Source organism: Bacillus rossius, chromosome 17 (genome assembly GCF_032445375.1).
Source record: "Bacillus rossius redtenbacheri isolate Brsri chromosome 17, Brsri_v3, whole genome shotgun sequence".
Taxonomy (NCBI): Eukaryota; Metazoa; Arthropoda; class Insecta; order Phasmatodea; family Bacillidae; genus Bacillus; species Bacillus rossius.
In genome coordinates this window covers 38,545,508-38,568,050 of record NC_086344.1, presented here as the reverse complement: position 1 = coordinate 38,568,050, position 22,543 = coordinate 38,545,508, and the positions used below count along the sequence as shown (strand labels likewise).

The following is a 22,543-nucleotide window of genomic DNA, read 5'->3' as shown; positions in this document are numbered from 1 at the left end:
ATTTGTCCTATTCAGCATTTTTTGGGTTAAAGTTGTAATATTTTAAGTATTTCAATTAATTTAATTTTGTTCAATTTGAATTTTGAAACCCACATGACTACTAACTTACTTTTAACTTTTTTTGTTGCCACTAGGCAATGTGCTGGTTTGAATTATATTATGAAAAATTAAGTTAATTCACAATTAATCTCCTGTTGAAATTCACATAAAGATGAACAAAAAATTATAAAATTTACCAACATGTCTCCACGTTTTCCTTAAATTTCACCTAAAATATTGCCCTAAGTCCAACATCAAAATTTTTCACTCCTAGTTTTTTATACAATAGAAATTTTCTTAACCAGGGTATTAATAAGATAAAACAACTTTCTTGTTCAAAACAAAATTTATATTTATTTATACTACACAAGCCGGGCGCCCCCCCTCCCCGCTCCGCAGGCCCTGGACGTGGTGATGCGCCACCTGCCCTCCATGACGTACACCCCGGTGGGCCGCTCGTTCTTCTCGTCCCCCGACGGCTACTACCACCCGCTGGGCGGCGGGCGGGAGGTGTGGTTCGGCTTCCACCAGTCCGTGCGGCCGTCGCAGTGGAAGATGATGCTCAACATCGACGGTGAGAGACACTGGCGGTCGGTCGTCCCTCCCCGCCTTCAGGGGCCCCTTCCCTTAGCACCAAATCTTTAATTAATTTCTTATTCATCACTCAAACAAATTTGATATTAAAATTAATAAAAAAAAATTACCATTACAATATTTAAATTCAAGAACTGAAAACTGCTAAAATAGCACTATTTTACACCTTAAAATCCAAGTAAAATCCAAGTTTTTCCCGGGGGGAGGACCCCCCCCCCCCCCATGCTCAAATCCTGGCCACGCCACTGTCTGTCTGCCTTTGCATGTTCACCTGAGAAGTGGCCCGGTGAATGTCGATTTTGGAAGGAAAACAGGCCTGCTTGGTTCGGCATACTTTCCAACATGGGTTCTTTTTTAATGATTAGTCAAGCAGTGCCGACTGTAACGTGAAATTTTATAAAGAGCTTGAAATTTAAAATAATGATGTCTCGGTAAATTAATTTGTGCTCTTTTTTTTTTAAAGGCACTCGAAAAAAAATTGATGGTGACAAAAAATAAGTTAATTAAAAAAATTTTTAACACTACAGAACATTGCAACTTTGATCGCTTTACCAGGCCAAGCAAAAAAGTAAAGAGTGTGGCATGCACAAATTTTCTAATTGTGGTTATTAAATAATTATATTCTGGGTGGGAATATATTAGTCTAGTTCCACGTATTCCCATGTCGCATCACTCATGGTAGTGATGAATGATTGGGATGAATGAGTGACCTCCAGTTTTACCAGTTTTTTTTTTTTTTTTAATGTGCACACACACACACACATGTATATGTATGTATATGTATATGTGTGTATATATATATATATATATATATATATATATATATATATAGTCTTGGCTATTTCTGTCTCAGGTATTTATAAATTTATAACAAAATATGGTGAAAATGGGACTACAGTATGCATTACTCAGATTTGTTGAAACTTAAAATAAAACTAACCCTATTGAATACCCTTGACACAATTGCAATTAGTGGGAATACATGCTGTTCATAAATTAAATCCCAAAGTCTTTTGGAACTCAACAGTGCATGCCGAATGACTGTGTCCTCGGAACAATGACAACTTTAACCAAACCATTTTCGTGGGCTATTACCTTCGACTGTGGCCGAATTCGTCTAAATAACAGTTCCAAACTATTGGAAACTGTAAAATGTCAACAGTGGAGCCCCGATAACAGCCTAGAAATTCTCTGCCTCTAAATTCTTTTGCTAATTTTGAGCCACTGCCTGATGCACAACCTTTCAGTACGTCGACCAGACGCTGACTGTCTCCGTGGCTGCCCTTTGTCCCCCGGAAAGTCCCCAGGGCGCTCGTGCGACGTCAATTACAACCAGTCACGAAGGTACACGCGAAAGTATCGGCCAATCACGGGCACCCAGCTACAGCATCTCAACCAACTCGCAAGTCTTTCCCTCGCTTGCAGAGTTCACGTGACCGGCACTGTCTCTTTCTATCCTGATTGCCTTGTCACTAGATGGTTGTGTCATCCTGCTTTCAGACTAAGAACCAAAGCAAATAATATTAAAGAAATACTTTGAAGCACATAAAAACAGCAAAAACAGGTAGAAATAGCTTTTAGACTACTAAATAATGTAGATTATGATCACAAAACACGTTGCAAATGCACTAATACTTCTTAAAAAAAAGTAAATACCACCACACACGGTACAATATTTTCTACTAGTTTGCTTACTAGAATACTTACTGGTTTCTGTACTGTGTAGGCTACAAGTTTCTGCTGCACACGATTCTAGCTGCCTTACTAGTTTTGTTAAGAGAAAATTCTCCACAACAAATTTTTATTATGATAATTTTTTCATTTTTTACTGCATACAAACAAGGCTCTTCTTTGTATGAATTTATTAAAACGAGTTGGTAACTATTCCACTTCTTTCCATCCATGTTTATCACGATATGCGTGCTTAAAAGTGTAAACAACCCCTCATGCTGATTTCGTGAGTTCTGATTGACCACTCCTTAAATATTGGACCACACCAAGCAATGAAAATAGGACGCTGTCTATTACGCAAAACCAGTAGCCCAGCTATTAGTACAGCTATTAGTATCCAGCTTGAATTCGAGTGAAGAAACTAGTAGTAGAGCCAGTAAAACTCCTAGCTTACAATATTGTAAGGAATATTGTACCGTGTGCGGCGGGCTTAAATAGGTTTTGCACATCAAAAAACCTCACCCAGTTCTGAATATGATCAGAAAAATAATAAATCTTTAATTTAACTTTTTTAGAAAGTGGGTTGGTAGTAGTCTGGATTGTTACATACCTAAAATTTTACAAGTGAAAATAAGTTTGTAACGGAGTTTTAAAACTGAACACTGCACACTCGTACAGACTACAGCATATAAAAGATTTATTAACCTATCATTAATTTATGTAAACCTATATTGGTATTGGGAAAAAAAAAAAAAAATTTGCAGTTAAAATACATGGTTGAATTAATAGAGCCCATGAAAAATGGTAAATAAAACTGCCTGATTTCGGTAAATAAATTATAGGATTTTGGTGCTATATTTCGGTAAAAAAAAAAAGTATTTCGGTGGTATATTTCGGTAAAAAAAAAAATAATTTTTTTTAATGAGTGCATTTGTTCTACTAATTATTTAATTTCATGATACACACACAAAGCTGTACATGATACTTGATACCACAATCACGAGATTCCTGCGTAAGCCTTGCAGAAGTGGAAATGTTATACTAGTACATAGATTATATACACATTACTTAAATATTACGTCACATATAGTGTCTAGAATTTTACAGTCTGTGTTGATGTATTTAAACATTTTGAGTATTAAATAGGCCTATGCTATGATCCTGCACAAAACTTTATAGAATTCATTTTTTCCTGTCAGGAGAATTGGCCACTTTGGCCAAATAGTTTGGTAAACATGTAAGAAAGGGTTCCCTAAAAAATAAGTTAAATTTCAGGCTCCAAGGTTTTTTTTTAAATTTACTATAATTTTGTTTTACTTTACTACACATTATCCGGCCTCTTTCCCATCAAATTGTGTTTATTAGGACGTTAGAACCTTAACACATTTCCTTGACTAACCTTTCATGTATTCATTTAACCATTCCCTCATAGCTGGGTGATCTAGCTTCTCTAGGGGAATATTTGCAGAAACAAATGCATGCACTGTATAGCTTGCAAATTCGACTTTAATTTCCTTTGCTCGTTTATGGAGAACAATATTATCCTTTTCACTCCACAACCTGATGGTGATGTTTGACTTTTTTTCTTCCCTAAATGAGATGCTCGCTGTTTGCAGTGTTTTTCACAAGTATCTTTCCTTTTCCATTACCTTTCCTTACTACCGTATTGCAAAATTTTCACAACATTATCTGCTTTCCTTTATTAAAAACAATGAATCCTTCATGCTCGTATTCTTTAGCTCCTTCAAACACTGATACGACCTTAGGCATTGTGAAGTATCAAGTAAACCAAGTAAACTTCAAACAAAACAAACCGCAACTATGTACCTATTTTCGTTCACATTTAACTATTTACATGGAACGTAGGATCTTTTCAAACCTCATTTGGTCATTTCACATGACCGGCGTATTGCGACGTTAAAATCCCATAACCTCTCTATTATTATTTACAAACAATACAACAACGGAACAGAGATAAGTATCTCTGCAACGGAAACAAATATGGCCAAACGGCTAACTTCATCCACATCCCGCTAGGAACGCTGATAAATGGTTGCCGCTTTCAGGCCGAGTGTTTGGTATTTATTTTGCTTCAACTTATCTATGGCGCGTCTCATAATAAAGATGGCTTACGATGTTTTTGTTTACTAAACAAATACGTTTTGCGGCAAAAGTATTAGTGTGAAACTTCATATTCATGTCGCGTTAAAATTCTGACATTTCGCGGATATTTCGTGAAACAAAAAGAATATCGCGAATAGTAATGAATTTCGCGGCATCGCCAGTTATTTTGTGAAAACAAAATGCTGTAAAATCAAAATAGGCGTTTGGAAACACATTTGTAAGTGCTTAGAATGAAGTTCCAAAATCATTTGTAAAATTTCGCGATTTCGTCATTAACGAAATTCGAGTACCTCAATGAATTAATGTAAAAAAAAAAATTCCAAACTGAAATTTTTTTTTCTCATTCCTACCTGGAATGTAGTATAATTTTTGTTCAGAAACAACTTGAAATTTTTTTTTTTTTTTTGATATGTTTTATCAATAGGCCTGTGCGGATAAACTAAATTTTTTGAAGCGAAACCGAATATCAAATTGAATGTTTTAAAATATTTGCAAAGTTGAATCAGGTAGCGAATATTGTTCATGGCAGATCTGTATTACTCTTATTCTTTTTTACTAAATACACGATTGAAGTGAAAAAAATTATAATTGTTTAACGTTTGTAATGTTTGAAGTAATTAACCAATTGGGCTCTATAATTATGTATATAACATTTGTTCAATAAAAATTATAAAATAACCATGAATAGTATTAATATTTAGCGTTCGTAAAAAGCAAACAGCTTGCCTTTTTTTTTTTTTTTTATGTAACAAACTTTATTGAAGCTAAACATGTATACCACAAGATAGTAATGTTTTAACCCTTTGTTTTGTAGTGGTATTTCTACGATACCACTTTGAAACAATGTTACTATTCGCAATGCTTCAGTGGTATTGCCGAAAAATCCTCGCGTGAGTTAACCTCGTGCTGCCATCTGGCGTTCCTATCAAGATCAAGCATCATTGGCTGCTCAAATTTTATCCTTCCAGCCACGACCGCTGAAATCCACACAATAGGTTCTGATTTATTTTTTTAATATATTTCCGCGTGCCTCGAAGGGTTTTAAAGCTCTTATGACAAAACGCGAAGCTTTGCATCACAACCTAATATATATATTTATTAAAAATAAATTAGAATCTATTGTGTAACGTTTAGCAGACGGTGGCGGAAGTAAAAATTTAAAGCAGCCAATGTTGCTTGTTCTTGTTGGGATCGCCGGATAGCAGCACAGGGCTTAACTCACGCGAGGTATTTCGGAAATAGCACTGAAAATTTGCGAATAGTAAACATTTTTTTTTCAAAGTGGTATTGTGGAAGTACCACTGCTAAACAAAGGGTTTTAAAGCTGTTAACGACGAACGCGAAGCTTCGTTCGGAATGTCCTGGAGAGGTGGAGCTGAACTTCGGGGAGGAGCTTGGGGGGGGAGCTCCGCCCGTGGACGGACGGAGACTGTGGACCGACGGAGACTGTGGACCGACGGTGACTGTGGACCGACGGAGACTGTGGACCGACGGAGACTGTGGACCGACGGAGACTGTGGACCGACGGAGACTGTGGACCGACGGAGACTGTGGACCGACGGAGACTGTGGACGGACGGAGACTGTGAACCGGCGCGTGTGTGTCGGGGCAGTGTCGGCGACGGCGTTCTACAAGGCGCAGCCGGTGATCGAGTTCATGTGCGAGGTGCTGGACATCCGGGACGTGAACGAGCAGCGCAAGCCGCTCACCGACTCGCAGCGCGTCAAGTTCACCAAGGAGATCAAGGGGCTGAAGATCGAGATCACGCACTGCGGCACCATGCGGCGCAAGTACCGTGTCTGCAACGTGACGCGCCGCCCCGCCCAGATGCAGTCGTGAGTAGCGCCGTCCGCCCGGACCGCGGACGGTGGTGTTTCGGCGAGCGCTGCCTAGCCGACGGTGGGGGTGCTTTGTAGTGGGTCGTTACCACAACGACGAAACACCATAACGTCGAATGTCAAAATTGACAACGCCGACAGGTAGAAAACAACGCCGAAATAACAACTGAATGAATTTGTGTGTGTTTCTTGCATGTACCTTAATGCCGAAATACCACAATCAAACCTAACCTAACCTAACCTAGCGTAATATAACCTAACATACTCTAACCTAACCTAGTCTCACCTAACCTTTTTTGCAGTCCTGCAATGACATTTTTCGGTGTTAGTGTATTTCGGCGTTGTGGTACACAGCAGTTTTCTGGCTGTCGGCGTTGTGGTCAATTTGGCATTTCGGCGTTGTGGTGCGTCCCCGCTTTGTAGTAATACGCACTGTAAAATTGCGTAACAAGGCTCTGTTTGAACTAGACCAGCCAAGGGGTAAGGTGAAGGATAGATTTTCTGTGTTTCTTTCAGAAAATTACAAAATACTTAAATAAAATTTTTTTTTTAAATAAGTAGAAAAAATTTTAGTTTTTGGTCATGGGAAATGAGGGAAATGTTTTTACATGTTTGGTCAAGCGCCAGAAATATTTGTTGGTTTTTTTTTTTTTTTCCAACACACATTTAAATTTCGCTTTTATTCTTCTTCATGATCGAGCGACGAGTGTAATGTAGTTGTTAGAAGAATTATCTCATCTGGAACTGTACTTAGTATATAAGTTGTTGGCTGCCATTCTCAACGAAGAATAAAACAAAACAAGATTATATTTTTATCAACTTAAAAGCTCTGTTTTATTCATCATCCAAACTTTTGGTAGAAAGAACTACACACAAAAAAATACAAAATTAATTAAAATAAGTAAATTTCTTTGTATTCGTTACTATGTATTCGGTGTTACCTGAAATGCAACGGAATTTTTTTTTCCGGGAGAAATTTTTGAGATTCTACTCCGACAGCACAAAGAATTCTGTAGCAGACAAACAACTGCCTTGGACAACACGTCTGGTTTTTCTGTGCGGTTTTCCAAGATGTTTATTTGTTTATATTTACTGTTTTTGTTACAATTGTCTCATAATCGGCCCACTGTAGTATTTTTCTAACCAAATTCCTTCCACAGAATTTTCTGTGCTGTCAGGCATTTAACGTTGACTTACTAAAGAGTAAACTGACTTTCATGAATGCTGCCATTTAAAAAAAATATGCAACTGTATTTCATCCACGTATGGGTAGCACATTTTATGCAGATTTTTTTGTTTAACAACATGTAGTGTGATCCATATGCACCCTTTTAATTTTGGATGGGGAAAAAAACTAACATTGCACTGTCGTTGAGTATGTGCTTAAATAACTAGTGTGTGTTTGTTTTTTAATATATTACAGTTAAAATAAATTCTTTAGTTAAAATATCTTGGCAGTGAGTGTAAAGCATCACGAACTATGTCTTTGCGTTGAGTCTGCCGTCTGTCAGGCGGCTGCTGATAGGTGACATGGCTGTCTGCTGCCGCGAGGCAAGAGGGAGGGGGGGGGGGGAAACGCCAGAGGTGCATGCGTGTGGCGGTTCTCCCTCCCTCTCTCCCATCACAAATGTCCGTGAATAGGTCACGGTACGATCATCTCGTCTTGTCTCGGAAGGTTGTTTTCGTTGATGCGACAGTGTCCATACATTTGCTCTTGTGCGAGATTTCCGACGCTTTAGCGAACTGCAGCATTCCGTGACAAAACTTCTGTCGAGGGCGCTTTTTTTTTTTTATTATTATTATTATTAATAAAATTACAAGGAACAGTAGTGTGCTGTCATTAAGACTTGACCTGTACTCTACTGGAGACAGACGTAGGGCAACCCTTAAACTGTGAAAGTGTTAAGATTTTAATGCCCAGACTCGGAGATGTGAGTGAGCCTTCATGCGGGTATGTCCTCGCGAGGTGTCTGGGCCTGACCGGAGGGTGGCGGCGGCGGCGGCTGCGCAGGTTCCCACTGCAGCTGGAGAACGGCCAGACGGTGGAGTGCACGGTGGCCAAGTACTTCCTGGACAAGTACAAGATGAAGCTGCGCTACCCGCACCTGCCGTGCCTGCAGGTGGGCCAGGAGCACAAGCACACCTACCTGCCCCTGGAGGTGAGCGGCCCGAGTCCCGATCCGGGTCCCTGGGGACAACGTCTCCATTAGTTGATAGGTTAGGTTATGTTATGTTAGGTGAGGTTATGTTATGTTAGGTGAGGTTATGTTAGGTTAGGTTAGGTGTGTTTAGGTCATTTTTAACTATTTCTGTCAAAAAAGGTTAGGTTATGTTAGGTTAAGTTAGGTCATTTTTAATTAATTCAGAAGAAAAATGTTACGTTAGACTGGAGGAATATGTCGTCTCTAACTCGGTCAGCGTTTGTGTGTGTGTGTTACTTTGACCGACGACGACGACTTTCAAAACCAAAAAATTCAGTAGGTAAGCATGAAGGGCCGATAAAGTTCCAAGCACATTTACGATTTAAATCAATTTGGGGGTGTTGATAACATTGTAGTGCTATGTAGACAAATATGTCAAATGCTGAATCGTGCGCCAAAGTTGCGTTAACAAAAAAATTTTTGCACAATTATCTGAGTTTCATGTTTTTTTTTTTTTTTTTCCTGTAGGTTGTCAGTTTCATTGTAAATATTGATTAGACTTTGAACTGTTTCCTTGATTGGTTTATTTTTTATCTATACGTAAATTTTAAGTAAGAATAACTTATTAGCCACAGTTGTGGGTGTTCTCGGAATTGTTTTCTGTTGCATTTGTAAATACTGCTAAATAGGTTGTTAGTATTTTTACTAGAAACAGTATCCTGGGTTTGTTCTGATAATAAAGCCCACCGCACACGGTACAATATTCCTTACAATATTGTAAGGTAGGAGTCGTACTGGCTCTACTACTAGTTTCTTTACTCAAATTCAAACTGGATAATAGTAGCTGTACGAGCTGGGCTACTGGTTTTGCTTAAGAGACTGCGTCCTATTTTCGTTGCTGGGTGTGTTCCAATATTTAAGGAGTGGCCAATCAGAACTCAACGAAAACAGCACGAGGGGTTGTTTACACTTTCAAGCGCGCATGTCGTGACAAACGTGGACGGAAAGAAGTGGAATAGTGACCAACTCCTCGTTTTAATAAATGCATACAAAGAAGAGCCTTGTTTGTATGCAGTATAAAATGTGAATTATCATAATAAAAATTTGTTGTGGAGAATATTCTCTTAACAAAACTAGTAAGGCAGCTAGAATCGTTTGCAGCAGAAACTTGTAGCGCACCTAGTGTTTCAGCTTGTAGCCTACACAGTACAGAAACCAGTAAGCATTCTAGTAAGAAAACTAGTAGAAAATATTGTACCGTGTGCGGTGGGCTTAAGCAAGTAGGTACTAACTTTCCTCAGTACTTGGCCTGCAGTAAAGACGGAACAGTTGGGAGCGGAGACAGAGAGGTGACGCGTCGGCAGGTGTGCAACATCGTGGCGGGCCAGCGCTGCATCAAGAAGCTCACGGACATGCAGACGTCGACCATGATCAAGGCGACGGCGCGGTCCGCCCCGGACCGCGAGCGCGAGATCAACAACCTGATCCGGCGCGCCGACTTCAACAACGACGCCTACGTGCAGGAGTTCGGGCTGACCATCAGCAACAGCATGATGGAGGTCCGGGGACGCGTGCTGCCCCCGCCCAAGCTCCAGTACGGGGGCAGGGTTAGTTCGCTCAGCGGACAGGTCTCTCACCATTTCTCTACTCTCTAGCTCTAGACCTAGCCCTACGTCGCATGCCGCGTTCGCTCCGATGTGGGATGCATCCTTTTTACCTTCAACCACGAGTATTGGTTTTAAATTATGTAAAGCAGTGATGGCCAACTTCGTTGACTTCAGGGGCCACATAGCACTTCAAAGCACACTCAAGGGCCAAACCACGCACTAATATAATTTTTACAATTTTACAGAATTCTAAAAAAAAAAACATGTTTCGTATGTTCTGTTTACTTTTACTTATGAACTCTATTACAATTGACTAAATAGAGAAAAATAATTCTAAGAATTTCTTAAAAAACAGACACCTTTTATAAATGCCCTTATAATTTTTTTTGTTTTCTAGTACTTAGTGAGAGCACTGTGGCTTTTGGACACAGTTCACCAACGACTTAAAATCCACATCTATTTTTGAAATTTTCCAGCTATTGTACAGCCGTTGCATAAGTGTGTTTTCGTCTCGACGGATAGTTTTTGCGGGCCACATAAAACGTTACCACGGGCCGGATCTGGCCCGCGGGCCGCCAGTTGGCCATCACTGATGTAAAGTATCGACTTGTTACTTGTTTTGACTGTGGACTGGTAACACCATCTTCCTGACGGAACGAATGACCGCGGCGGCGCGATAACAGAGACTGACTAGTTGCCGGCACTGCCAGCTAGTGGCGCTACTGCAGCCCCAGTAGCGCGGGAAGTTCGAACACAGTCTTGATATAAGGAATGTCTCAAAAGTCCTAACATATTTACACAAATTTAAAAACATCACGAGTCCAATCATACACAAGTCCAAACATTACTTGATGTAAGCTTTTGGACATACGCCATTGCTAAGAACGTGTATGTCTATAGAAGATAACTATAAAAAACACAAATTAAGAAAAAAAATTGCCGTTGTGAACAGGATATAAACACCATATAATGTTCCACAACAGGAATACGGTGACCAAACAAAGAAAAAAGGACTTTCAAAGATAATATCAACTTGTTAAAGTCGTAGGTTGAAATTTGTGTATTATGTCTTTTAAGTAGTTTACTAGCCCTTCAATGCTGACGTGTTTACCCCTTTTGAAATCTCAAAAAAATCGTTAAATTAGCAGATCATATAATAGAATAAATATGCATTCTCTGCCACTTTTTTTTTTTGAGTCACAAAAAAAAGTGCATCTTATATTTGAATGATTCAGTATTACATTTATGAAATGGATATTGATAGTTTTACTTCAGAAGTTAGAATATATTTATTATATTATGTAGCCATTATTTTATGTGTTATAGCCATAGGCATTACTGTAGAACCAAATTTTTTTTACGTACTTGGGATTTATGAATTCCTGAGATTATTTTTCTCTGCAGTATTAATTAGGCCTGTGCAATTATCAGATTTAAACACAAATTCTGCTATTTTCATCTGTAATCATTTTTTTTTTTTTTTTTGTTGCAACATCTGTTTCGTCATAGATGCATACAGCAAGGAAGCTGCTACTGTATCACATTGTGTTAGATTGATTATAACTGTCAATTTATATGCCCTTGAAACTATGAGGTTTACTATTAACGTCCACCGCAATGGAGTGTCCATGTGTGTGGTGTTTTAGTCCATGATTTGTTGACGTTAATTTATTTTTTCCACTTCTGGTGCGGTGATCACAATATTTTGTGTGATGAGATGAATGCAAATAAATTTTTGTTTTCAATTTAAAAATGACAAATACAACTTTTTTTTAATAACTCGCACAATTTTTCTGTAACTGTTTAGTGAGATAGTGGTGAAAAAAACTTTGAATACTTGTTGCATGTTTATTATTTTATAACTTATTTTTCGTGTTTTTGATTTTGAAGTCCCATTAAAACATCAAAAAAAATTCTATTGCACAAGTGACATCCTCAACAGAGAACATATGTATAACTTTTGAGGTATGCTATGTCAGATATTTGTTATTTCCAAGTAATTCTAATATTTGCACAGGTCTAGTATTAATGAATTACTTTCCCGCTTCATGCAAAAGCTTTTCTTGCAGTTTATGTTGCAACAGCTTTGCATTTAATAGCGAACCAGTTTAGACTGAACAATGAAAGTTGACAGTGAATAGTGTAAAGTTTATTTATTATACGTTATTGAGTGTGGTTTCTACACAGCTTCATTTGTTGTAAACCTACTTTTTTTTTTTTGCCTAAATGTAAACAATCTAATTGAAAGAAGTTTTTTGTTCCCAATAAAAATCTGAAATTATTTAAATGTTAACACGTGATTATACACTAAGTCCAAAAAAATAATTGTGTAAGAAAATCTCACTATAAAAAGTGGACTTCTACGTGTACAACTCTTACTCAAGAACCGAAAATTTCATGTTCAACTTTTAACAATTTTGAAGAACTGTAAGATTGAATGAATTGATTGTTTTCACCATATTTAATATTTAAGCATCTCTGGCATATTATTTAATGTAGTGTATATTTGCTTCTTATTGTTCCCATCATATTAAGATAATATATTCCCTGTTTTTACCTTTTTAAAAAAATTGGTCCTGGTCCTTTAAATTATGTATAAACGAGGTTCTACTGTAATTAATTTTTTTTCATGTATTGCTATATTGTTTATTTTTACTTAACAAATTCTGATGTGTAATTTAAATACACACTTTTTTTTTGTAGCAATTATGCCTTTGATAAATTGATAAACGGAGATAATATTGCAGTCAATATGACAATTTTTTTTTTTTGCTATGTTAAAATGATTAGGAAAAATTGGTTATTAGTTCCACGTTGCACAATCTCCACAAATGAATCGCACGTTCTCAAAGTTGATCCGATGGAATGAGATGGTCGTTCTGTTTTGAAATGGTTTACCGACGTGAGAATGAAATCGTGTAATGTAGTAGTTGTAAGCAGTGGCGTGGCCAAGATTCGTGTATGGGGGGGTGTTAAAGAAGCATGGCCCCCCCCCCCCCCGTATTAAAGCGGTGGTGGGTCCTGGGGTCCTCCCCCGGGAAAAAATTTGGATTTCAAGGTGTAAAATAGTGCTATTTTAGCAGTTTTCGGTGTACTTAAATTTAAATATTGTAATGGTAAAAAATTTTATTGATTTTAATATGAAATTTGTTTGAGTGATGAATAAGAAATTTAATTAAATGTTTGGTGCTAAGCGGGGAGGGGGGTTAACCCCTAAACACACACACCCTGGCTACGCCCCTGGTGGTAAGTGTGCGCGGGGTCGTAATGAGCGGTGGTGCTTGTGTCTTGCGGCACGGAGCAGACGAAGCAGCAGGCGCTGCCCAACCAGGGCGTGTGGGACATGCGCGGCAAGCAGTTCTTCACCGGCGTGGAGATACGCGTGTGGGCCATCGCCTGCTTCGCCCCGCAGAGGACAGTGCGAGAGGACGCCCTGCGGTGAGTGTGTCTCGTGCCTTTCCTCCATCTCTCTCTCGCTCTCTCTGTCTGCACGTTGTTACTCCGCCCTTCCTTCCTCTCCCTTCTCTCACTGTCTGTCGGTCTCTTTCCGTCACACTCTCTCTCTCTGCGTCTGCACGTTACACTGCCCTTCCCTCCTCTCTCTCATAGTCTATTGGTCTCTTTCCATCACATACTCTCTCGCTCTCTCTTTGTCTGCACGTACTCCGCCCTTCCTTCCTCCCTTCTCTCGTTGTCTGTTGGTCTCTTTCTATCACACTCTTTCTCAAATTTTTTTCTCTCCTGCTCTCTCTCTCTCTCTCTCCTCGCAGCGACGAGACGCTGGACTCTCGTTCCTGAGGATACAAGGTCGAGTCCGTGTCAGGCCGTCCTGACTACAGCTCCCCTTGGTCTTCCCCTCTGAGAATATACCACGGCCGATTCTTTCCCAAGGTCCCTTTTCTTATACCATGCGTTTTACTGGCTCTAGTATCCTCGCTGTTGATGAGAACTTTAAACTTGTCATCTTCTGAATGTTTGCTATTTACTTAGCTTCGGAAGAGAAACAATGTTAGACATTTTTGAGGACTTTGTACGAATAAATATGAAACTGAAGTAAAATGTTTTTAATTCCCACAATTAATAACAAGGAAGGCCATTTAGAAACATGTATGTGTGTGTGTGTATGTATAATTTGTTGTAAAGCTAATTTTTTATCAAATAATAATATATTTTGCTTGTGCGCATTTCTTTATGCCAGCAAATGCTCGAGACATATATTTTTGTTTGAATTCCACCTGATAAAAAATATTGTGAGAGCTGATTTAGTAGCAGAAATTTACTAAATAAATGTGACTGAATAAAGTTGCATGATTCGTTAAGTAATAAGTATTTAAGCTTTTAGTTAATATTATTATTATTATTTTGAAGGAACTTCACGCAGCAGCTGCAGAAGATAAGCAACGACGCAGGGATGCCTATCATCGGACAACCGTGTTTCTGTAAGTGACAATTTGTTCTTGTAGCCTTTTCTCACTGGCTTGCATTCTTTATTGTTTTTGAATTTTGCGGGAATCAAAAATATCCGTGCACTTTCATTGAATAATGCTGGGAAATATCTTTCAGAAGTCATGTACGAAAAGGACAACTGGGAAACCAGATGTTTGTCATCTTTGAAGCAACGCCTTTGTACTCTATTTCTTAAACAAATTTTTTTATTATTATTTTATTCATGTGAGGAGCTGTCTTTCCTGGCTAATTACTTTTTTATTTTAAATTCAGTACTGCGTGTTCTAAAGACTGACCATTATTTTTTCAAGTATATTCTCAGAAACAATAGAATAATATTCTGCTGTCAAACTGTCGTGAAAAAAATAGATACAATTACAGTGGACTCCTGATTATCCAGGTGTTGGGTTATCCGGTTTTGTGGACTAACCGTCCATATAACTTTTTCATAAATGATAAAAACTGGTTGTCGGCAATCACTTACCTATTTGGAAAACAAAATTATTTTGATTAAAAATACTCTGTTAAAGGAAAAAAAAGTACGTGACTAGCGCTCTGTTTTACTGGAACGAATTAAGAGCGTTACTTTGAGGAGATGGGTGTTACAGTGTTTGTCTAGATAGTCTGGATCAAAAAAAATATTAGTTTTTTTTTTATATTCCTTAACCGTGTTTTCCTGTTATCCGTGGACCTCCTGCCAGTCATTACCCTGGACAATCGGGGGTCTACTGTGTTCCGGTGTTTACGTCGCAGTTCTCCATACCATAGTCTCATTTCCGTATATGTGGATTTATTTCTTTTCCATTTTGTATCGTTTAAGATTCTTTCGGTAGTTTCACATAAATATGTTCAAGCAGATAGCTATTCCGCACATTTCGGTCCATTCTTTTTTATTTATTTCGTTACAATTCGTTCATCTAATCATTGAAATCCGTTTCTGTTAGAGTACATTTATTTCGTTATGGATGGGTTCTTTTGATGCGTTTTCCATGTAATTTCACTTCATTTTATTTGTTTAATTACATTTTGTGTGACGTGTGTGTGCTTCCCCCGCGCAGGCAAGTACGCGACGGGACCAGACCAAGTCGAGCCCATGTTTCGATACCTCAAGTCCTCGTTCGCCGCGCTGCAGCTGGTGGTCGTGGTGCTCCCGGGCAAGACGCCCGTGTATGGTGAGCGCCGTTCCCTCGTTTCCACTTCTCAGTGGACGTGGACAGTTTACGAAATACCGTATATACCCGAATATAAGACGACATTTTTTTACCATAATTTATCATTCAAAACAAAGGGGTCGTCTTCGATTCAGATACACTGATTTTTTAGGTCAACATATGTACCTATTTCGGGTCAATGTTTTCGGGTCGTGCAGTAGTTACTGGGCTGCACGTGTTACGACCGATGTTTTTGGAATGTTCTATAGCACAAGATGGCGCCCGTCTTATAGACTAGTTTCTTGTACAAAAAAAAAATATATGTAGGTTTTTACAGTACTTTCTTGCTGTGATTATTTTAATTGACAACAACGAAGATGATGCATCAGCATAATGAAACTCTTAACAGTTTCCAACAGTTATAGTACCAGCCATATATGTATTTATTTCTGTTTGTACATAAACTGTTAACAGTATTTCAAAAGTGGTGGTTGAAATCTTTTGTAACATTCACATTTTTAATTTTATATCTAATTTGTTGGCATGTGTTTAATACAAAAAATATTTTTTTTCCTGAAAACACGAGGCTGTAGTTTGGGGGTCGTCTTAGATTCAGGTAAATACGGTATAGGGAAATGTCTTTAATGTCGAATGAGATCAAAATGAATACTGTAAAACTTTGTTTAGAGTTTTTCAAGGGACTGGATGCTAAAAACTTATCAGAGAAATATTTTTTGGATGGGAAAAGAATAATTTTTTTTTCGCCCCCTTTATAGTTTGTTGTAAGTATACATGTATAAATTGACAAATGGTAATTGTTTTCTTATAACTGTGGCCTTAACAAAAAAAAAGTTTAAATTTATAATGTAAAAAATTAATTCAAGCTTGTATAAATGGTTGAATTAAAAGCATTAAAAATACATAAATATATAAATCAAGGTTGTGTTTTTAAAAACATGTGCAACTGAAGTGAAACTTTTGCTTATTAGTATTAGGTATAGCTTTAGGACTTTGGCTAAGTTTGCAGATGAAAAAAAAATATATCTATATATGCAATAATGTGAGCGCTAAATTATGCTAGTATGCTGCATCATTTCTACCTCTCCTTTTGCCGTCTCTTCCTCTCCTGGTTTCCCCCACCATGGACGGACCTGAATATTCCCCTTCTCTCATAGTTCCCCCGCTATTCCCTACAATTTCGTCATTTCGAATTAACAATTTATTGACATTGATTTGATTTCAGTTTATTTCTATAACTACTTGTTCGTGATTATATTTAAAACAAATTATTTAAATTAAATTTTGGAAAACTATAAATAATATTTGAAAATTAAAAAAGTAACGAAATTTTTCATCAATGTTTTCTTATGACGTTATCACGTATAATTATCGTCTGTAAACTGACTTTACAGACAAACCCCCATTTTTTATTTTTTTTTCTTCTCGAAACCGGGTTGGTTGGACCGAGGGCCCCTTCTAGCATTTGCCGATTCAACTGAGTGTCGGCCACTGGTGGTAGCCCTCTCGGCAAGGAAGTTCCGCTTCAGTGGTTGTGTTCCTCGACGTCGTTGATCGGACGGGAACTGTCCGGAGTTGGCGCCGAGTGAGGGAGCGTGTGTGCGGTGGCGTGTCGCAGCGGAGGTGAAGCGCGTGGGCGACACGGTGCTGGGGATGGCGACCCAGTGCGTGCAGGCCAAGAACGTCAACAAGACGTCCCCGCAGACGCTCTCCAACCTCTGCCTCAAGATCAACGTGAAGCTGGGCGGCATCAACAGCATCCTGGTGCCCAGCATCAGGCCCAAGGTGCGTGCTTTCCCTATTTAGTGTTGACTTTTAAATGAATTTTAACAATATGGGCTGTATTTTAAAAAATTTACTTGTAAAAAATTAGATCGAAGCCAGGGTTTAGTATTTTTTTTTTTTTTTATGTCTTTTTCGTTTATATTGGAGATGTTTCATTATATAGTTTAACTTTTCGCTCTGCAAATATAATGATTGTATAGTCAACTAGCTGCTCCGGTAGCAAATTCTAGCGGCACGTGCGGAACTACGTAAAATGGTTCAGAAATTTAGTGATTGATATTGAATGCAAGTCTGTATAATTTAAAAAAAAAAAAAATGTACTATTTTAAGGTGTATATTAGTGACAGAATATGTATTTTTAAACTTTTTCAAGTGTATTTTATAAGTGAGGTTGTGTTTCCGTATGTATAATTTATTATATTATCATTTCATAATTAATAAATTAGAATAAACATTCAGCAATTTTTTTTATGCCACATTTCAGTTTCCAGCATTAATAGATAAGGAGCTTCCACTAAGATCATGGTTGTAGAAATTATGTCGGGGAAATGTTTTCATTTTCTAACTTAGAAATTAGTTGCTTCCTAGCGAATATGAAATGTTGGATTTGTAAATGGTGCTTATGCTAGATTTATATTAACTAATCCAAAGTGTTGGACGCTTCAAAATTCAAAATATGGCGCCATTTTGCTGCCATTGACTCGAGCGATCCTGGTGGCCACCAGGAAAGGACTCAGTGGTTCATCTGGTACCGGCGTCATCGGACGTCCGGCTATCGATTTTGACTTTCATGTTATCTGGTAACAGTTTCAGTACGAAACATGAAATTTATTTTTTTCTTTACATTTACTCTTTTTTTTAATTTTGCTTACTGTATATGCATAAAAAAATCACCCTGTGGTATTAAAAAAAGTGGTTAGAAAAATTTTCAGCTGAAAGATCTTGAAATCAGTCGGATGTTCTCCGGGTGAAACGTAACAAGTCAAGAATTCACACTTTTTTGCAGGAGAAACAAAAAAAAACTCTTTGATAATAAAAAATTGAATTTAAATTCTTTAATTTTTTTTCTTTGCATTATTCTTTTATTCACCAACATATTTGCCAATGATTAAAAAATGCATTACATATTCTAAGTATACTTAAAGAGTTTATTGCTGGAATGAATCTGAAAAATCGCCGAGATGTGACTTTGTCACCTTTCACCCGGATGACCGTCCAACTAATTTCAAGATCTTTCAGCCGAAAAATTTTCTTACTACTATTTTTTAATACCACAGGGTGATATTTTTTATGCATATACACAGTAAGCAAAATTTAAAAAAAAAAAAAAAAAAGAGTAAACGTAAAGGGGAAAAAAATAAATTTCATATTCGCTAGAAGCAACTAATCTTTTTCCAGTTAGAAAATGAAAACAATTTCCCCGACCGTGATCTTAGCGGGAGCTCCTCGTATAGTGACCCCGTGCGGTGGGGCGTCTCGTCCCCGGAGAGACGGTCGCGACCAGGGGTGACCCCGTGGCGGAGGGACGGTGATGAGGGGTCGGCGGTGTGGTGGCGCAGGTGTTCAACGAGCCGGTGATATTCCTGGGGGCGGACGTGACCCACCCGCCGGCCGGCGACAACAAGAAGCCGTCCATCGCGGCGGTGGTGGGCTCCATGGACGCCCACCCCTCGCGCTACGCCGCCACGGTGCGCGTGCAGCAGCACCGGCAGGAGATCATCCAGGAGCTGAGCAGCATGGTCAGGTGAGCACGGCCGTGTCCGGCGTCTGTACAGGCCCGGCCTCCGCCTGGTCGGGGGTGTATCCCTGTGGGTATTTGTATTTACCTGCGTGTGGGGTCACGCTTCTTACTGCGATTCTCTGAAGCTGTTCCATTTTCATTTTGGGTAGATAAATTGTAATATTATTTAGTGATGGCCCGATATTCGATATTGGTAATATTGGTAAATACTTACGATATTTTCATAACCGATGTTTGCTCTCGCCAATAACACTTCTCACATAACCTTAACCGTAATTCCAAGCTTATTTTCCGCGGGCGTGATTCATCTTTCATGGTCAGGTGAGCACGGCCGCGTCACCGCCGTGGGTATTTGTGTTGGTGAGACTCGGTGGGACACCTTATCTACCTGTTTAACAACATGTACTGCCAGACCCTTAGGTGCTTTTTTTTTTTTTCTTTCTTATTGGGTAAATAAATTGTAATATTATCCCGTGTGGTTGAATATGTGCGTAAATATTTTTCAGTGTTGAATTTTAATAAATATGTTATGAGTAGGGACCCCAGAAAATAGTGAACCGCGAAATACACGAAATAGCGCGAAATTGGGCACTATTTCACCGTTTTCACAAAATCTGCTATTTTTTCACAAAACACGGAACTTTGCGCGAAATCCACATAATTTCCGTCACCAAGAATGTTTACATTGGTCGGATACTGAAAATAATCTTACTATAGATTGTATTGATATCGCGCAACGAATTCGATTGTAGTTCCAACATGGCAGCAAACGTGTATATTTACGTTGCCGCTATGTAGCAGCGTTACGAACACAATTTTCGTGTAGTTGGTATTAGTTCTCAAAAATTCTAGCGCACCGAAGCGAACACAATATTTACGCTTACATAATAGTTTCATTCTGGCCGAACACAATATTTTTTCGTGTGCATGCCACTACGGCATAAATGTTTTTACGGTGCAGCTTGCACGCTTGCAGTAGTGTTTTTTTTATGACGTCTCGGTTACTCGTTATTAATTTCCAAGCATCTAGTTAGTAGTGCTTATTTTTGTGTTAAGATGCCGACAACAGTTACGGTTTTCGATCGAGAACGAGAGATGAAGCAGGAAGGATTTTATATATTTAATGTTTAGGATAAAATAATAATGTGTAAGTTTTGCAAGGTTCGTGTGGACTGGATGCGTCGATACACATGCCTAAAACAGGTTTCTAACGCAACTCATTAAAAAAAAAAAAATGTGCGGCATCAACGTCGACTACCGGTACTGCTAAACAGACGTCTATAGGAGCTGCTTTGCAAATTTCTAAAAACATACAGTAGAACCCTGTTATAACGAATCTGAAGGGAGTAGTTTATATGTTCACTATAGAGGGGAAACTTTAATATTGGCAATACATACTCAAAAGCAAAATCTTAACTACACATAGGCCTAAGCCAAGAAAAGAACGAATGGAAATACTCAAAACAACAGTTTTATGAGAAAATGCAGATATTATTTTTAATGAACTATACATGTACAAACTTCCTAATGGTTCTTGGACATCGGCGTATTATCCTTTTTTCAGGCATTTAATACTCTGTGACGTTTTCGCAGCTTGATAAAGAAGATTGTTCAGCTTGTTTAATATTGCACTTAATGTGGATGTTGCAATTCCCAGTTCCTTTGCTATTAACACGTGCGGGACAGTGGGGTTGGAGTCTATCTTTTCAATAATGTCCAGTTATCTCGCACAGATAATGCCTTACGTTTTTTACCCATTTTTATGTACGTATTTCTTATTGAAGCACATTTGCAGCTTAATAACACGAAATTCTTTTTACCGTCAAAAGTAAATAAACGAAAAATAACGAGTCTGGCACATCAAAGATCACTACGTATCATTTAGTATCACAGTTGCTAAATTTGGAACGAAATTTTTTCACTTCCTATGGAAAAATTTAGTCCACAGAGTTCTATCTAGTGGAAGTCTTACGAACCTTACTCGATCAAAATGAGACGTAAAAATATTGAATTTGCTGCTATAATGTACATACGTATTCGTGTGGTGGTAATTTATGTTTAATTTTGATAACATATTAAATGTACACGCGTTCGTCCATTCTTTAATTATGCAGGGAAAACTATTTTTTATTTTCACCAAACTGATCACCATTTATGGCTACACGTAGCCTACCGAGGCCACTCGAATACGACTTGTTTATAATATGAACAGTGGACAATCGAGTAGCGTATTGCCGAGAAAAACTTCAATGTGATCCAGAATAGACGTTTTGTGAAAAAACTTGTAATTATATGAAAATATTTGAGATAAATGTGCATTATGTCGGCAAAATTTGTTCGTGGTACACGGGAAAACGTATCAACTTTGACAAAAGTTGTGCGCTATATCCAATAAATTAATACATAACCTCACATTATTTTGCCGGGACTGAGACGGAAATTCACAATAAACGGGAATTCATTATAGGCGGGTTCTACTGTAGTTTTAAACAAACAACAATTTATAATTGACTTTGTTGAAATGATGGTGGGGGCCCGCCTGGTCAGGGGTGTATTTCTGTTGGTACTTACCTGCGTATGGGTCACATATTTTATGCCAATAACATGTACTGCAACTCTTAAGCTTTTTAATTTCATTTTGGGTATAAAAAAAATTAACTTAATACTGTGTGGTTTAATATGCGTGTTAATGACTAGCCTGTGTTGGTTTTTAATACAAATATGTTACGAGTATGTACAAATAGACAAATAGTTGGTTCAAAATATCTCGGCAGTGCTTGTACAGCATCATGAAACGTGCCTTTGCATTGAATCTGCTGGCTGTCAGGCTGGCGCTCGGAAAGATAATCTAAAAATAAACCGGCCAGAGAACGGGAGAAGAAGGGGGTTATGCGTGTGGCCATGCAGCAGTGTTTATGGTTGTCCCTCCCTCCCTCCCTCCCTCCCTCTCATCTTTGTAAATGTCTTTGAACTGGCACCGTGCGCAATTTTCATGTGTGTATCAACAGGTTTTTTTGTGGCACAACAGTATCCAAGCATTTTTTTTTTTTTTTGTGAGTTTTCCTACGCCTTCTACTGCAACATTCCATTACAAAACTGCTGTGAAGGGCACGCTTGTTTTTACAGAAGGAACTGACAAGGGTCATCTTTTCTCTCTTGGGGAAGGAGACAGATAAAAAAAAATACTATAGACGTTAAGGGAAACACGAGTACATATTATAAATAGTAATCTTGGGCCATGAAGGAAGAAAAGGGGAGAGACGAAGAACCGGTGCCATGTTTCTTACGCGGAAATAAGCTGAGACACGAGCCATAAAGACTTCACTTGTATTCTCCTGGAAGTCATATATGTATATATGTGGTGTGACCCATATTTTAGGGCGACTCT

The 22,543-nt window shown here is 38.4% G+C and overlaps 1 protein-coding gene and 1 long non-coding RNA gene across 3 annotated transcripts in view; one reads left to right on the top strand and one right to left on the bottom strand.

The window, feature by feature from the left end:
• LOC134540826 (protein argonaute-2) overlaps window positions 1–22,543 on the top strand; it is a 59,391-nt gene that overhangs the window by 24,190 nt on the left and 12,658 nt on the right. For both annotated transcript variants that reach the window (XM_063383793.1, XM_063383792.1), the window contains exons 5-13: window positions 439–613; window positions 6,041–6,263; window positions 8,278–8,425; window positions 9,772–10,035; window positions 13,319–13,452; window positions 14,383–14,453; window positions 15,519–15,632; window positions 17,248–17,414; window positions 18,974–19,158. In XM_063383793.1, the coding sequence (XP_063239863.1) occupies window positions 439–613; window positions 6,041–6,263; window positions 8,278–8,425; window positions 9,772–10,035; window positions 13,319–13,452; window positions 14,383–14,453; window positions 15,519–15,632; window positions 17,248–17,414; window positions 18,974–19,158 (1,481 nt within the window). The remainder of the gene's footprint in view (window positions 1–438; window positions 614–6,040; window positions 6,264–8,277; window positions 8,426–9,771; window positions 10,036–13,318; window positions 13,453–14,382; window positions 14,454–15,518; window positions 15,633–17,247; window positions 17,415–18,973; window positions 19,159–22,543) is intronic.
• Window positions 367–4,264, bottom strand: LOC134540828 (uncharacterized). Its single transcript, XR_010076521.1, has 2 exons — window positions 4,184–4,264; window positions 367–665 (listed from the first exon to the last, which is right to left on the bottom strand). It is a non-coding gene; the product is annotated as an uncharacterized LOC134540828 (long non-coding RNA).